This window comes from Musca vetustissima, unplaced genomic scaffold (assembly GCF_032173495.1).
Source record: "Musca vetustissima isolate MV318-11 ecotype Yass unplaced genomic scaffold, APGP_CSIRO_Mvet_v1 utg47764, whole genome shotgun sequence".
Lineage (NCBI taxonomy): Eukaryota > Metazoa > Arthropoda > Insecta > Diptera > Muscidae > Musca > Musca vetustissima.
In genome coordinates, this window is record NW_026878197.1 from 56,613 (window position 1) to 72,339 (window position 15,727).

Below are 15,727 nucleotides of genomic sequence, written 5' to 3' on the forward strand. Positions count from 1 at the left end.
GATCTTGCCAAGAATCATATATTTGTACCATTAGAAATTTTGGAAACTCCTTAAAATTTACCACGTAAATTTCGCATATACAATGAAAAGGGTAACATTGAATCTCTTTGCAGGCATGATTGATGTGTAAGACTGTATGAAGAAGAAACAAATGATTTTTTAAATATCATTTAAATAATAATATTTATTTAAAATAATAACTTACTTGAAATTTGCCAATCTTAAACGTTCCAAATAACGTTCAATAGCAACAGCGGGTAGGAATAGTTTACGAACTTCCTTTGGGACTTTGTCAGAAAGATTACGGGCCTAAAATAAAAAAGCATGTTTAAAATCCAAGGAACATTTTGGTTCTGTCAACATAAAGATATCGATAGAACTATTTTTATTATACTTAGAATACCTTCTGATCTGCTATAATAAAAGATGTTCTTTTATGGGAGCGACGTTTATGGTCTTCTAAGGCAGAAGACCTTCTAGTCTGCTAGGGGAAAATACCTTTTGGACTTTTATGGTACCCAACCTTGTGGTCTTCTATGGAAGAAGGCATTCTCGTATTTTAGGGAAGAAAACCTAAGGGTCTATTATGTTAACAAACCTTCCGGTTTATTATGGAAGAAAACCTCCTGGCCTCCTATGGTAGAAAATTTGTTGTTCTATGGCAAAAGATCTTCTGGTATTTTAGGGGAGAAAAACATCTGTATATTATGGTAGCAGACCTTCTGTTCTATTATGGTAGCAGACCATTTGGTCTTCTATGGCGGCAGAAGACCTTCTAGTCTTCTAAGGGAAAATAACATTCCGTCTTATAGGGAAGAAAAGTTGCTGGTCTATTATGGTAACAAACCTTCTGGTTTATTATGGTATAAGACCTTCAGACCTTCTCTGGTAGAGCATTTTCTGCTCTATGTCAGAACAGCTTCCAGTCTTTTAGGGAAAATTCTTCTGGTCTATTATGGTAGCAGACCTTGGGATCTTCATTGATATTCTCGGGGAAATACCTTTTAGTCTTCTAGGGGATAAACGTTTCTAGTCCATTATGGTAGCAGACCTGATTTATTATGGTAGAAAACCTTCCGGTCTGCTATGGTGGGACATTTTCTGGTCTTCAATGGCAGAAAACCTTCTGGTCTATTGTCAGAAAACCTTCTGGTCTTCTAGGGGAAAATGTCTTTTCAAAGAAACGTTTCTGGTATACTATGGTTGCAGACCTTCTTTCTTCTTTTAAGATAGAAGACCTTCATTTTAATATCTTACCATTTCCAAATGTTGATGCGCCGCTGTAGCTACCTCAAAAATACAATCTTCAACACCCTTATCATTGGCCTTTGAACGTAAAACACGTTCTTGACTCACACCGTTCTTTATGAGCACTTCTTGGGGTATATTTAATGCTTGGCTACGTTTGGTATAGGGTACCGATCGCAATAGTGTAACAATACCTTGAGCTTTGCCCAAATGTGATGCGGCATGATCTACATTCATATCTTTAACTCCAGTCAATTGAACAAGCAGGTACAAAAGAGATGAGTAAGTTTGTTCGGCATATGTTTCCAAATCTTTAATGGTAACAAAGGGTTCATTTGGTGCACGATCGCGGGCATTGACTAGACGTTTTAGGTAGACTTTATTTAATTGAAAGCTATCAATGGCCTGTAATGAAGAGAGCATTAGTATGTGGTTTCGTCATAAGTCAAATTAAGGACCTGATTGGGAAGACCTATATTTGTTCGTTTCTTGGAAATGTGAAATTACATTCCTAAAGGACTACCAATATTTTCTTCATATAAATCCGTTATAATCCGTATGTAACCTACGGTACTACTAAGACCTTGAGAACTTGAGAAATTTTGATTCCCGTTATAAGAGACGTAAATTTTATTGTTAAGAGTTTGTTATAATGTTCCGCAACCTGCCCTTAATTTTGACTTATTCGCATTTTGTTTTATAGGAGCTACATCTTCTTACATTCTTCAATTCCCTTAAGACCGGTTGATCGGCCACATATGTTTTCTCTTTGGCATAACATTTTTCTATGGAATCAAACCAGAATTTCAGGCGCATCTTCGCAATATGATCCTCAGAAACCTACAATGAAAATTCGATATTAAATTCCGAGCATGTTCTATTTGATGTTGAAGTTTACGCTTTACATTTGCCGAACACTTGGCCACTTCCACATTGAATGCCCTCAGGGCAAAGGCATGCCTACGGTGGGCATTATCCAAAAGCAGGGTGCACAAATAGTTTTCGTGATCATTTTTCCTGTGCAAAATAAACTTTTTTGTTGTATTTATTTATATAATCAAAAGAAGTTTTGATCGTAGTTTTAAAAATCTTAGTACTCACTCAACCAAATTCATGCAATACCGGACACTTGATGTTCCATTATTGGTCTGCTGTGTCGATCCATGCTGCTGCCGATGTTGCTGTTGCAGGAGTATGGCTTGTAGATTTCTAAAAGAAATTTGTTGCCGGCTATTGATTGAAAAAATCTTCATATCTGCAAGGGTCCAGATGACATTTTTTCCAATCAAAATAAAGAGGTCTAAAAATCAAAAATTGAAATAATATAGGGCTCAGGAAATCGATTTTTTGTCAAGAAAACAGCTGTTTATATAATGGCGAGTGGAAGGGAATAGAAGCTGTGTTTAGTTTGCATATACAGTTGTGGTCACGTAATTAAAACATTAACTGTGGTAAAAATTTGTTGATCAGCCACGATTCGTTTGAAGTATTTTTTAGTTTTGTTTTTAATTCCGAACGCTTAGTCATCCGTTGCATTATGTGTTATCGAAATTACAACAACCACAAGGAAACGATAAACAAACGCTCGAAGTTGTTGTGCGCTTCGGAGTTAAATATATATTAACTTTTTGCGTGCGTTAACGCGATAACAACAAACGCTTATCGCGAACATTCTGTTTAGCCCTTTAGTGTGAAAATAGAAAATTATTGCATGCAATTTTTCCATAAATAACGGGTTTTATAAAAAAAAACATAGACTTTAAAGTGACCACATAATTAAAACATTGTCTGATTTTTAATTTACTACATTTTTTGAAAGTATTGTTACGTTCTTGGGTTTTACTAAATCTCGTGTAGACGTTGTTTTATTTCCCGATACAATTCGTACCAAATAAAACGCAGGTTCTTTCGGATTACGATTATTACAATGATTTTATTCACACAACTTTACTTTGCACTTTACTTTACTCGACGGTTTCAATTCGCGATCTGATTCACAACTGACTCACTGCCTTTCCATTCCCTCTATTTATATGAGCCCTGCCTGTCGCTACAGAAGTTTCTAGACGATCTGGTAACACCTAGATCACGAACAATCTACCAATGCAACAAACACATTGAGTAACAATAACAACAACAAACTTACTGAGTGAACAATAACAACAACAAACTTGAATCAAACTTACAATAACAACAACACATATACAGGCGAGGGAATAACAAAGAAAGAGGAATAACAACAACACATATACAGGCGAGGGAATAACAAAGAAAGAGGAATGACGTTTAACAAGAATTGTACGACAATAACAAAATAGAAAATGAAAGAGGAAATGGAAGGATGTAGAAAAATCTATACAGTGGTTGTTGTTGTGAAGTTATTCAAATAAACTGCGTAGTTGAAATTTACGTTACAATTCAAATTCTTAAATTAACGGAATTCATCTAAATTAACTTAAATCTAAAGTTATATTCGTAACATTGCCCCCCGCTTAAGCCTGTTCGTCCCGAATAGGCACAGTTCCCGTTCCGTAGGGGGTCAGCCGCTCCAAATGTACAACTTTCATCTTCGACCTGGGACTGTCGCTCCTCTGGATGCGATAAACGACGTCATTTATTTTCGTGACAATCTTGTAGGGTCCTTCCCAGTGCGTTTGCAATTTGGGGCATAGTCCTTTCTTTCGTTGTGGGTTGAACAATAGTACCAGTTGCCCTTCTTGAAACCCATCGGTATTTGCCGCTCGATCGTACCTTGCCTTCATGCGGTTGCTAACCATTTTTATTCGATGTCGGACTGCATCGTGGACTTTACTAAAAGAGTTTTGGCTGTCTTCATCTTGGTTCACATCGTCGTTTGGGGTAGCACCGAATATCAAATCGCCAGGTAGCTTTAATTCATTTCCGAACAGAACTTTGGCTGGGGTCCGGGATGTGGAATCATGAATGGCCGATCTATAAGCCAATAAAAACTTCGGAATATGCTCATCCCAGTCTCGTTGGCCACTGTCCACCACTTTCCGTAGATGTTCTTCAAGGGTGCGATTGAATCTTTCCACCATGCCATCTGATTGTGGATGTAGGGGCGTCGTTCTGGTTTTCTTAATTCCGTAGGAGTCACACATTTCCTTGAAGATCGCTGATTCAAAATTCCTACCTTGATCGGAATGAACCTCAGATGGAACACCATAGCGACAAATCCAATTTTTGCTGAACACATCCACAATTGTCCTGGCTTCTTGATTTGGGATAGCATAAACCTCCGGCCATTTACTGAAGTAATCCATGACCACTAAGACATACCGGTTCCCAGAGTCGCTTGTGGGGAACGGTCCAGCTACATCCATTGCGATTTTTTCAAAAGGGGCTCCTGAATTATACTGCTGCATGTAGCCTCGACTCTTCCGTGTTGGACCTTTAGCTTTTATGCACCTTTCACAATTGGCGATCCAGTCGGCAATGGATTTTTGACAGCCGACCCAGTAGAATCTCTGCTTTACCTTTTCAGCGGTCTTTGCTATGCCAAGATGTCCTCCACTTGGCCCATCGTGAAACTCCGACAAGACATCTCTTATTTTGGAGTCTGGGACGACGATCAAGTTCCGGTGAGATTTACCGTCCTCACTTTCCCATTTGCGATATAGGCAACCATCTTTTATAAGTAGACTGTCCCACTGGGCCCAATAGGATTTTAAAAGAGGGCTTTCGGAGGTAATTTCTTTACGACTAGGTCGCTTGCCCGTTTCAATGGCCGAAATTACTTTGCCCAGAATGGGATCTCTTCGTTGTTCCGTCGACCAATCTTCACCCGACTCAAACTGCAATAGTCGGACATCAACGATATTCTCCTTATTCTCAGCCTTTGAGCAATGCCTGCATTCTACCTTGCATGGCCGACGAGACAGGGCATCAGCGTTACCGTGTTTTCCGCCTTTTCTGTGCTCGATTCTGAAATCATAACTCTGGAGCCTCTCGATCCAACGGGCTAGTTGACCTTCCGGATTCTTAAACCGCAGCAACCATTGGAGAGCAGCGTGGTCGGTCCTCAGCAGGAAATGTTGGCCATATAGGTATTTGTGGAAGTGTTTAACGCTCTCAAGGACAGCAAGCAGCTCTCTCCTCGTCACACAGTAATTCCTCTCAGGCTTCGACAATGTCCGGCTGTAGTACCCGATGACTTTTTCCTGTCCGTCGATTTCCTGGGAAAGGACGCCACCGATGCCGCACGCACTTGCGTCTGTGTCCAGAGCAAACTTTCCGCCAGGTATAGGGTATGCCAAAATGGGGGCTCTACATAGCATGTCTTTGAGTTTACTGAACGCCTCTTCTTGGTCGTTGCCCCACTGGAACCTCTGGCCTTTTTGCGTTAAGCGGTGTAGACAGGCGGCGATGTTGGCAAAATTTGGGACAAATCGACGGTAGTAGGTGCAGAGACCCAGAAAGCTTCGCAGCTCATGGAGATTTCGGGGCTGCGGCCAATCTCTGACGGCTTGAATTTTCTCCTTATCCGTCGATATGCCCTCCGGCGTCACGTGATGCCCCAGGAACTTCACCTCTCGTTGGAAGAGACTGCACTTCTTTGGGTTCAGCTTGAGGCCTGAAGACGAAAGCTGCTGAAGAACATCCTTTAAATTCTTGATGTGTTCGTCGAAGTTGCGTCCCATGACTATGATGTCATCCAGGTATATGAGGCATGACTTCCACTGCAGCCCTTTTAACACACGCTCCATCAGCCTTTCAAATGTAGCCGGGGCGTTGCAGAGTCCGAATTGCATGACATTGAACTGCCAGAGACCCCCATTAACGCCAAACGCTGTTTTCTCCTTATCTTTCTCGGCGATCTCTACTTGCCAGTACCCACTCTGCAGGTCGAGGGTGGAGAACCATGACGTCCCGGCTAATGTGTCCAATGTGTCGTCGATTCTTGGGAGCGGATAGCTGTCTTTCTTGGTGACATCATTTAACTTTCGATAGTCCACACAAAATCGAGTGCCTCCGTCTTTCTTCTTGACCAAGACCACTGGGGAGCACCATGGACTTGACGATGGTTCTATTACACCACTCTTTTCCATCTCACTTATCAGCTTCTGGACCTCGTCTCTTTTTGCCAGGGGAACACTTCTTGGAGGCTGTTTAATGGGTCTCGCGTCTGCTGTATTGATTTCATGCTTCACCACTGATGTTCTTCCTTGGTGCTCTTTTGTTAACGCAAAGGTAGAGGCATATTTCCATAATAGCTGCTTAGCCTTGTTCCTCTCGGAAGGTGATAATTGGTGTGTCCACTCTTTTATGTAGCCGTCGAGGTGCTTCTTCTCCATGGCAAATTAATTACGGCTTCAGCTGGTGTGCATTGTCCAACATCGGAAAATTGGCAAATTTGCTCTTGCTTGTTTGACAGGTTCAAAACTCTAACAGGAATCAGCCCGTCCTCGTTGCTTTTCACCAAGGCATTCGCTATTAGGATGTCACTATTGATGTTTTCTGCTGGTTCCACCACCCACAACTTCTCGGCTCCACAATCTCCATTCATTGGTACCCATATTATTGCTTCGGCACAGGGCGGTATTATCTCTGGATGGTCCGTAGTCAGACGTCTAATGGGTGTACTTTCATCGTAGCCCACGTTTAACGGAATTTCGACGTTAGACCAGGTCATCACACGCTCTTTCATATCCAGATTGATACCAAAGGCAATCATAAAATCTGCGCCTATTATCACTTCGTCTATGATATCAGCAACTATAAACTCGTAATTCTCCGATTTATTGGCAATAGTTAGTCTCAGGGTAATCTTGCCGTGTACTGCCGCGGGCTCCCCCGTTGCTGTGCGCAGTCTGACTCCATTAATTTGCGTTACTTTTCCCTTTACCAGATCTGATCTTATGATGGACTTTGATGCGCCAGTATCTAACGTCAGAACTCGCTTATCACCATTAATGTACCCAGTTGTTGTTAGGTTGTGACTTTTCTGTTGTACTATTGCTATGGAGATTGTGGGGCCATCGTCGATGGGAGCCAGTTCATGCCCCGCTGGACTGGCTCGATTTAGTTTAACGGTGACTCATTGGTGGACTGTTGAGCCATTCGTCTACCATCTTTCGTTGGAGGTGGTGACGATGACCTGGATCGTTTGCGCTTAGCTCTGCATTCGCGCGCAATATGACCTGCTTTATCGCAGTTGTAGCATCTAACCCTGGGCTTAGTCATCCCTACTAACTTTGTTTCTTCTATTACCTGCTTCATGGCGTCCTTGATCGAGTTAACGAGAGATTTGGGTTCGCAACCTTCGGTCTCCAGTTGGCGAATCTTGTGGGTCTGGGGCTTAACAATTATTCTTGCCGTCTCTTGGGCAAGGGCAAACGACACGGTTTCGGCAAATGACGCTTTTGGTGACGCATATGTTGCACATTTAATCTCAGGGTCACGTATGCCATTCACAAAGGTTTCGATTTTAATACGGTCCACCAATGGGTGATTCTCTCCTGGATACGCCATTAGCACCAAACGTTCCACCTCAGCTGCAAAGTCTTGCAACGTCTCGTTTGCCCTCTGCACTCTTCCCCTTAATTCCATAAGGTAGATGTTTTGTTTATGTTCGCCACCGTACTTACGTTCCAGTGCAGCAATAACATCTTCATAGTTGTTCCTAGAAGCGACAGGAATGCTCTGTATAACATCAGCAGCACTGCCCTTCAATGCCAGAAGTAGTGCAACCGCTTTGTCGCTGTCGTTCCACGAATTTCTAGAAGCCACTGTCTCGAACTGTAACTTGAAAACATTGAATGACGTAGAGCCGTCGAATACAGGAGGTTTGATTTTTAGTGTGGTATCAGGAACTCGCACCGGACCACCCTTAATTTCCAGTTCCGACATTTTCTTCTCCAGATTCGTAACCCTGTGGTCGTTGACCAGAAATTTCTCATCCACAGACAGAATCTTCTCGTCAACTGACTTCACTTTCTTATCCAACTCTTTAATTTGGACCTCCACGGTTTCCACTCTCCTTCCAATAACTTCTGTAATGTTCTCGAGTTTCTCGTTCATATTTCTGGAATTCTCCTCGAACATTCGTCTCGTGTTTTCTACTAACTTTCTGGAATTTTCCTCCAACATTTTAGCCAGCATTTCTCTGAAATCGTCACCCCTGGCAGCTACTGACGAGACTTCCCCACCGTTGGATTCGCCCATTTCCGATAAATCCACTTCATCCTTACTGTCAAACTCATATGTATCGATGTTCATACCACGGCGCTCGAACTCATCCAACAGACGTTTTTGTAGTTCAGCCTTGTTGCCAGTAGAGGACAATTCCAATTTATTCAGCTCCTTCTTCAAGTCTTCCACTCGTAGATCCTTAAACTTCATCGTAGTATTATCGTAATCTCACTTCCGACACCAATTGTTACGTTCTTGGGTTTTACTAAATCTCGTGTAGACGTTGTTTTATTTCCCGATACAATTCGTACCAAATAAAACGCAGGTTCTTTCGGATTACGATTATTACAATGATTTTATTCACACAACTTTACTTTGCACTTTACTTTACTCGACGGTTTCAATTCGCGATCTGATTCACAACTGACTCACTGCCTTTCCATTCCCTCTATTTATATGAGCCCTGCCTGTCGCTACAGAAGTTTCTAGACGATCTGGTAACACCTAGATCACGAACAATCTACCAATGCAACAAACACATTGAGTAACAATAACAACAACAAACTTACTGAGTGAACAATAACAACAACAAACTTGAGTAAACAAACTTACAATAACAACAACACATATACAGGCGAGGGAATAACAAAGAAAGAGGAATAACAACAACACATATACAGGCGAGGGAATAACAAAGAAAGAGGAATGACGTTTAACAAGAATTGTACGACAATAACAAAATAGAAAATGAAAGAGGAAATGGAAGGATGTAGAAAAATCTATACAGTGGTTGTTGTTGTGAAGTTATTCAAATAAACTGCGTAGTAGAAATTTACGTTACAATTCAAATTCTTAAATTAACGGAATTCATCTAAATTAACTTAAATCTAAAGTTATATTCGTAACAGTATTAAAAAAAGCTCTTTAAATTTGTTACATTAAGTAAACTAAGCACGGATAAAATCATATAAAAAATATGAAAAATCAATCCAAATTTTCAACAATTTGTACAGTACACCTAACATATTGGAAATCATCCTTAAAATAGAAAATAAAGGTTTGAATATACCAGAAAATGCTAGAATTAGTAGAAAACAAAAATTTAAATAAATAGGTATTTGAAATAAAAACTGAAAAATGGGAATTAACCTATGGGTTCGATTCGATTTCGAAAGCCTTTATTGAAGAAGAAATCGTTTAATATTGCAATTTATATTTTATCAAAAAATTTATCAGTCATAAAAGGATGAACAGAGATAAACGCCTTTGTTGACCAGTTAATGTTTCTGGCACACTGCAACGTTTTTGATGCTATATATATATATCCTATATATCCGCCCTAGAGGTACTGGCAATGTCTGTACAAAATTTCAGAGATCTATCTTAAATAATGATAAATCGACATAGAACTTTATTCTGATCAAGAAGGTACAGTATGTCAAGAATGAGTATACACCTGCATAATTATTGAACATTTTCAAATGTAGAAGTGTTATCGAATTGTCGGAAATATTTTCAGTTATACGAAAGACAATTTAAAATCTATAAAATTGAGAAGAAAACTAAGGAAGTTTGGAGTTAAAGTGTGTAGTTTATACAAAGATCAAAAATAATTAGCGTACTGAGTGCATAATTATTAGAAGAATTATGCAAAACCCTCAAATTTCCACAATGTTTGTCACGAAACAATTCGACAGACCATATTTAAAATCAAATACGCATCGAGAGCAGCATACAAGAAACCAGCAAATATAGACAAGAGATTTTCAATCGACAATATGAACGTTTCACAACCGACTGAATATTGGGACGACGTTATATTTTGCGATGAAGCCAAAATTATGTTTATATATTATAACGATGGACTAACCAGAGACAGAACATAATCCGAACCATGGTACACTTATACAAGGTAGGGTATGTTTTGTGAAATAAGAGAAAATACACCTCTACTTTGTGGACTATAACGTCAGAATAAATAAAAACAAAAAAGTAATTTATAAGATGCTATGGCCTACCTTGAATAATTGTACCTTGATCCTAACAGTCAGTATGGAAATTTGTCAATAATGATTTGGAAGACGTGGAAGACTCTTTTATAGACACAGCGAAGGACGCACAACGATATTTAAACATTTAAAACCAGTAAGGAATGTTCTAAAAGTCGGAACGGGGCCTGCCAGAACGCTGCTCTGAGAACTGCAACAGGGTGTCTCCTCATGACTCCAGTGGACCATCTTAATGAGAAGACGAAGATCTTACCCGTCCATCGTCACAACTATATGTTGTCGATGCAGTACCTGCTTGGGTGTTATCGTCAGGAACATCCCTGCCATAGCCTTATGGACAGGACTCCCCCACCCAGGCACGTCAGGAAAGATCTTCATGATCTAGAGAGAGAGGTCCAAAAGTACAAGCGTGAACCCCTAGATCAAGAAGCCTATCAAGCAGGTCTGAATGGTATTCACACGGATGCAGTCGCTCAGGCAGTAGAGCAATATCGAGTGAATACCATAATTGGAGACCACCCCCATCCATCGCAGCTGAGGAAAAGCAACTGCCAAGGCTAACACGAGTAGTCTTAGCTCAACTAAGATCAGGATGGTGCAACCGCCTCAATTCATATTGGGCAAGAATTGACGGCTCGATACCTAACACATGTCCGGCATGTGGACTAGGACCACACGACACTTTGCACCTCTAAAATTGCCCAGCTAAGCCTACTCACCTATCGCCGAATTCACTTTGGACGCAACCCGCTGAAGTTGCAGCATTCCTGAATTTGGAGGTAGAAGAAGCAGAACCAGACGATGCATGACAAAATGACATGTATTCTGTTGCTACAACAACAACAAGATTAATATCGTAACCGACGTAGTATTTTTGACGAACCTTTGAAGAACCAAGGAATCGGACGAAATTAAATATGTGATATATGAGAAACAACAAATGTCATTCTAGAATCTATGCAAAATATCATTTCAGTTGAAGAGAGTCTGTTGTGTACCATTTATATGAATCGGACAAAATTATTAAATTCTGGACCGATTTAAAGCAAGCTTGACGCCCGCGACTGCAGCACATCGCATAGTGAAGTTTTTCATCTCAATCGAACATACGTTGATTACTTGGTGCACAGTACCCTGCGCAAAATTTTGTCTCAATCGGACATATTTTGGGAGTTTGGTGCGCCATTTACCTAAAATCGTGCGAAACTAAATATATAGGACACATAGAAGCATATATAACTCTGAATGGATTTTCACGAAATTTAGCACACTTCGTTCTAGACTTAATTCAGTACGTTATGCCAAATTTCGTGAAAATCGATTGATGTACAGGGACTTTGGTGCACCATTTACCCCAAATCGGTCGAAAATATATATGGGAGCTATATCTAAAATATGATCACGAAACTTAGCACACATCATCCTACTCTTAATTCAGTACGCTATGCCAAATTTCGTGCAATTCGAAAGATATATAGTGTCTTTGGTGCACCATTTACTTTAAATCGGACGAAATATATATATGGGAGCTATATCTAAACCTGAACCAATTTTTCCCAATTTATATATATTCATATATCTGGGGGCTACTCTGTATTGCGATGCGTGAGAAAAATTGTAACGCATCGCGTAATTGGTACTCTCTAATTCGTTTTTGTATCTCCTTTCGCATCTACTTTACGCAAATGTAGCATCAACGCACTCTGTAATACGAAAACGCATGTCAAACTCGTTCGTTAAGCGCAAATATCTTGCGTTAACAAAATAGCAAACGCAAAGGAAGCGAAACATATAAGTAAGCTCCATTAAAGGTTTTATTTATATATAAATTGTAAATTATTTTAAGTAAAAGGCAAAAAAGTCACAGTTACAGGCTCAGCAACGTCAGTTCCTAACTTCAGTAGATTTTATGGGGCAACACAGTGATTTGGCAAAGGGACAGTTGCAGAGTTCAAATGCGAAACAACGCGCCAACAATTTGTGGACAAAACTGTCTGATGACCTCCTGTAAAAGATGTCGGTGGTTGGAAAAAGTAATATATTATTTTTTTATATAAAATGTGAAACTATGTGTGCATATTTATAGGTTGGTGTTGATAACCACCTTGTCCAAGCAATTTCAAAGCAGCGGCCTCTTTTATTGGAGTTGGAATTGTTGTGGATCTATTTGAAACGACGAGCGTTTAAAAAATACATAAACGAATCTTTATTGAGACATTTTATATAAATCTATAAAAATTAAATATTTGAAAACATTTGTCACATAATTCGTACTTATATTTTCATACCCGTGGTCACTTAGGGAGAGTATATATGATAGATCTCATAAAATTCTTTTTTTTTTTAATTCGTTCATCATTTTTGTTTAAAAAACACTCTTACCACACAAAAATATGTTTTCATTTACAATTTTTTGACGTTTCCTTTTGTAATTCTTCGTTATTGTTTACTTTATGGCGACAGTATTGCCCTATTTTCAATTTAGTTTGCGAATGCGTTTGCGTGAACGTTACAGAGTACCAAATTGTACTCTTAACGCATTTAGCTTTCGCGTCGCAATACAGAGTAACCCCCCTGAACCGTTTTTTACGAAACTAAGCACACATCGTTCTAGACTTAATCAATACGCCATGTCATATATGGGAGCTATATCTAAATCTGGGGGGTTACTCTGTATTGCGTTGCGAAAGCCAGTGCGATGCGAAAGCTAAATGCGTTAAGAGTGCAATTTGGTACTCTGTATCGCTCACGCAAACGCATTCGCAAAATAAATCGAAAATAGGGCAACACTGGCACCACAAAGTAAACAATAACGAAAAATGACAAAAGGAAACGTCAAAAAATTGTAAATAAAAACATATTTTTATGTGGTACGAGTGTTTTTTTTAAAACATTAAACATTTAAAACATATTTTTATGTGGTACGAGTGTTTTTTTTTAACAAAAATGATGAACCAACTAAAAAAAAGAATTTTAAGAGATCGATCAAATATACTCTACCTAAGTGAACACGGGTATGAAAATAGAAGTACGAATAATGTGACAAACGTTTTCAAATATTTAATTTTTATAAATTTGTACAATAAATAAACGCTATTAAAAATGACCTCGTCGTTCCAAATAGATCCACAGCAATTCCAAATCCAATAAAAGTGGACGCTGCTTTGAAATTGCTTGGGCAAGGTGGTTATCAACACCAACCTGTAAATATGCACACATAGTTTCACATTTTATATATAAAATATAAAACATTACTTTTTTCCAACCAGCGACATCTCTTACAGGAGGTCCATCTGAATTAAGGTCATCATCCAGTTTTCTCTACAATTTTTTGGCGCGTCGTTTCGCATTTGAACTCTACAACTGGCCCCTTGCCAAATCGCTGTGTTGCACCATAAAATCTACTAAAGTTTGGAACTGACGGTGCTGAGTCGTCAACTGTAACTTTTTTTTGGCTTTCACCCAAAATAATTATCAATTTAGATGTAAATAAAAACTTTAATTGTGCTTATTTACATGTTTCGCTTCATTTGCGTTTGCTATTTTGTTAACGCAAGATATTTGCGTTTAACGAACGAGTTTGACATGCGTTTTCGTATTACAGATTGCGGTGATGCCACATTTGCGTAAAGTAGATGCGAAAGGAGATACGAAAACGAATTAGAGAGTACCAATTACGCGATGAGATAGAATTTTTCTTACGCATCGCAATACAGAGTAACCCCCCTGAACCGATTTTTCTCAATTTTACTAGGGTTCGTCCTTAGGCCAATTAAATGAACTGTGCCAGATTTCATCCAATTCGGATCAGAAATGCACTTTACGGACATGCATAAATCGACTTAGGAAGTGATTCTATACATATTCTCAAAAGGAACCATGTCTCGATCTCGTTTCTTTTTTGCCTGTTACAAACATATGCACAAAGACATAATACTCTCTACCACAGTGTGGTGATGGATATAAATATAAAAGCATTATAAACTGCAATATTGGATGCGTTGTTGGTCCACTCGATGAAACAACGTCTATATATTATTATTAAAGTATAAATTTAACATTTACACAGTATACGTTAATAAGAAAATTACTAAAAAATTGTTTATTAATAAAAAAATGGAAGAAGTTTGTTATTTATTCAATATGTAAACTGATTCTTGGCATATTGTTCATGTTCGCATATGATGTCAAATCTTCATACCAAAAAATTTCAATATCGGTTTACGTTTTGATATAGCTACCATATAATGGTACAGAGCAATTTTCAATATGTTGAAGATTAAAGCCGCATTTTCTAAATGTAATTTGAATGTAATTTGGTATAAAGGGTTTGTTTAAGTAAGAATCGCCTTTATATGCATTGTTGGGAAATGCATCCTTTGAACGCTCGTGTTCATTGTGTTTGTTTGCATACTCATTAGAAAACTGCATACTCCTTAATGTTACAACATTGAACTGTCAGTTTTCTAATGAGTATTGTTTTGCGCCAATGTCACTTTACAACATTATTGTTATTGTTCATCTCCTTCTCGTATCGATCGCTACTCGTAACACAGGTAATCTGTTCTTTCTCCTTTTCTTCCCCTATTATTATTTATTTTAATATTTCAATAAAACTTAAAATCAGAAAACTAAAACGTTCGTGTTTTATTTTCTTTATTTTTCGAAACGCAATTTCGGCGCCTAAACATTTTGGTCCTATCGAACCGGATTCGAGCTTTGGAAGCAGAATTCTATTTGGCTTTTATTAGTTTTCATTTCAATAAAATAAACAACAACACAACATCATCACCATCCCTATACATCATCATCCCTCATTCATTTTCATCAACTGCATCATCGTCATCTTCAAACATCATCAACAACAAATCAGGTAGGTGAGTGCAGTGATTTTTTTCTTTTGTGAGCTCGCGAAAAAAGAATAACAAACAAAAAAAAAGTTCAAAGTCTAAAATACCAAAAATTATAACTTTACAACAACAACAAAGGTCGCTTTACAACGCGTCGCTAATCCCTATTTTTTCGTTTGTCGCCTTTAATTTTTCCCTTGTCTATTATTGAACAGTGGTAAAAAAAAAAAAAAAACAATTATTTTTTAGTGCAAATATATATTGTGGTAATTGTGAGAAAAAATTGCTTAAAAAAGTGTTTTTTAATTAATGTGTGTGGTCAATATTATTAATAAAATTTAATTAACGTTCGTGTTAAATTTTGATAATTTTATTAATAACATCGACCTAATTTTAATAATAAATATTAAATTCCAAAATATTCTTTACCTATTACCACTGTGTTGTGCGAATAATAATAGAAAAATA

General features: G+C 38.5%; 1 protein-coding gene across 1 annotated transcript; it reads right to left on the reverse strand.

Moving 5' to 3' along the window:
- Positions 1-26: 26 nt before the first annotated feature.
- LOC133322995 (NADH dehydrogenase (ubiquinone) complex I, assembly factor 6 homolog) lies at positions 27-11,229 on the reverse strand. The gene is made up of 7 exons (XM_061531946.1): positions 11,129-11,229; positions 2,350-2,457; positions 2,154-2,265; positions 1,969-2,088; positions 1,258-1,653; positions 206-309; positions 27-132 (listed from the first exon to the last, which is right to left on the reverse strand). Exons 1-7 carry the CDS (start codon positions 11,227-11,229, stop codon positions 51-53), a joined length of 1,023 nt encoding a protein of 340 aa, XP_061387930.1. The 3' UTR covers positions 27-50.
- Positions 11,230-15,727: the final 4,498 nt, after the last annotated feature.